Consider the following 1,892-nt stretch of genomic DNA (forward strand, 5'->3'; position numbering starts at 1 on the left):
AAATTTGACGAAAACCAAAACTGGTGATAACCAAAGCCAACGAAAACTGATGTATTACTGGAATAGATGACTTCAGTTTTTCCCTGTATGAGATCTATTGAAAATCTCTTAAAAATTTTTAAAATTTAATACTTATTCATCTTCAAAAATAATCAATTTTTTTTATTACAATGCTAATGTAATATGGTGTGACTGGTTTAATAAAATTAACTTATAAATAAAACTTTTTATACAAGAAAAAATAAAATTTTAATGAAATATGTAAATTATACATAATTATAACTTAATCTGACATTTCTTCTTCTTCATCATCATCATCATCATCATCATCATCTTGTTTAACAATATCTGTTAAATCATGTTTCATTTCTTCAATTTCACCATCATTTGTCCAAATACTATGAACTAACATTTTAAACTGAACAGTGTGGTTACCTAAAAGTTTCTGGAAAAAAATAATAATAATAATTTGGAATAAAAAGAGTGCATTTATCTTCTGATATGTTTGAATTAATTAATAATTAATTCAATTATATAAATTAATTAAAAATTTAATTATTGGGAACATCAAAAAACACCGTAAAATATTCAAAAAAAAAAAAATTCAAATTTTGTTTAAAAATTAAACTTAAACCAACATAAGCACAAGAATAGAATGCGCATACAGATAAATTAGTATGAAAAACAATAAAATTACATAAAATAAAAAGATAAATGTTAATTAATTAAATTAAATGCCCAACTTCATGTTTCCCCAAAAACAAATTTTAAGTTTAATTTCTTTCTTATAATTATAGTCTTAAATTCTTCATTTGATATACCAGTAATATTCTTAAATATGTTAGAAGATACGTTTGTAGGCATATACAAGGTATATTATGTAAAACAGTAAGAAAGGAATTCATCTATTTATATATAGAAACAAATCTCTTACCAGAATTTGTGCCTGTTCTGGACTTAAAACATCACCTTCTTTGCAAACTTGAAAATCTTTAATTAATGTCACAACACCTACGTAAAGAATATTAAACATTATCTATTGAATTACTGTTTATCTGCCTAACATTGGCTGATAGTTGACAATTTCTGATTAATGATTAGTAACTCAATATGAATTTTTCATTTTCAAACATTAAAACTGAATTGAAGAATTAAATAAATATATAACTTAAATTTTATACTATTGACTACATTAATAAAGATAAGATGTATTTAGTTTCATAGACTTAAAAAATATAATTCAAATATTTTGTTACATATAAAATATTTACTAAGTATTTAATATCTAACCTTTCTGTAAAGAAGTGGGCATTCCCAGTTTACGAAGATGTGGTTCTAAAGAATGGGAAAACTGTTTTAAAGGTCCTTTATCAAGAGTTACGGTTTCCTCAGCAATACTACCAGCTCTTGCAAAATCTGTTACATAGAATGTATCAAACCAACTGAAAAATATATATATTAAATATAAGAAAAACATTTTTTATTGATATTTTATATCTGACATTATTATTGCAAGAAGCTTAACAACACTCAATTTGTAATTTTAATCATTCTTCAATAGCTGAGAAATCACTCTCAACAACCAACTGAATATGGCTAGGAACAAAATCACACACCTTAAACTCTAGCATATTTATTAACTCTGGAGACTAACATTTTCAGACATGTTCAATCCCATCTTCAGGTCTTTACATCTCAAATTCTAAAATTTGAACAACTTAACAGAACATGAGTTTTAAGTCTGAATTTATCAATTTGAAAAAGATAAATGCGTGTGGCATGCGTGTTCGAGATTTAACTGTTGCATACCGTATTCCGTGAACAACAATATCGGCAATCATGAAAATAAAGACATTATTAAATCTGCTAACATTTCAAAAAGGGTTAAATCA

General features: G+C 24.9%; 1 protein-coding gene across 1 annotated transcript; it reads right to left on the reverse strand.

The window, feature by feature from the left end:
• Positions 1–263: 263 nt before the first annotated feature.
• LOC111616486 (mRNA turnover protein 4 homolog) lies at positions 264–1,822 on the reverse strand. The gene is made up of 3 exons (XM_023357889.1): positions 1,291–1,822; positions 935–1,011; positions 264–445 (listed from the first exon to the last, which is right to left on the reverse strand). The coding sequence occupies exons 1-3, from the start codon at positions 1,475–1,477 to the stop codon at positions 284–286; spliced, it is 426 nt and encodes a 141-aa protein (XP_023213657.1). The 5' UTR covers positions 1,478–1,822; the 3' UTR covers positions 264–283.
• Positions 1,823–1,892: the final 70 nt, after the last annotated feature.

This window comes from Centruroides sculpturatus, unplaced genomic scaffold, assembly GCF_000671375.1.
Source record: "Centruroides sculpturatus isolate CEXI.00-Female unplaced genomic scaffold, Cexi_2.0 scaffold3320, whole genome shotgun sequence".
In the NCBI taxonomy this organism is placed as follows: Eukaryota; Metazoa; Arthropoda; class Arachnida; order Scorpiones; family Buthidae; genus Centruroides; species Centruroides sculpturatus.

Excerpts from the sequence above, each read along its gene's own strand:
- LOC111616486 (XM_023357889.1), bottom strand. The coding sequence starts at position 1,477 with ATGTTTTTCTTATATTTAATATATATATTTTTCAGTTGGTTTGATACA. Across the intron at positions 1,012-1,290 it reads GCCCACTTCTTTACAGAAAG|GTGTTGTGACATTAATTAAA; the intron begins GTTAGATATTAA and ends TTCTTTACGTAG. Across the intron at positions 446-934 it reads CAGAACAGGCACAAATTCTG|AAACTTTTAGGTAACCACAC; the intron begins GTAAGAGATTTG and ends ATTTTTTTCCAG.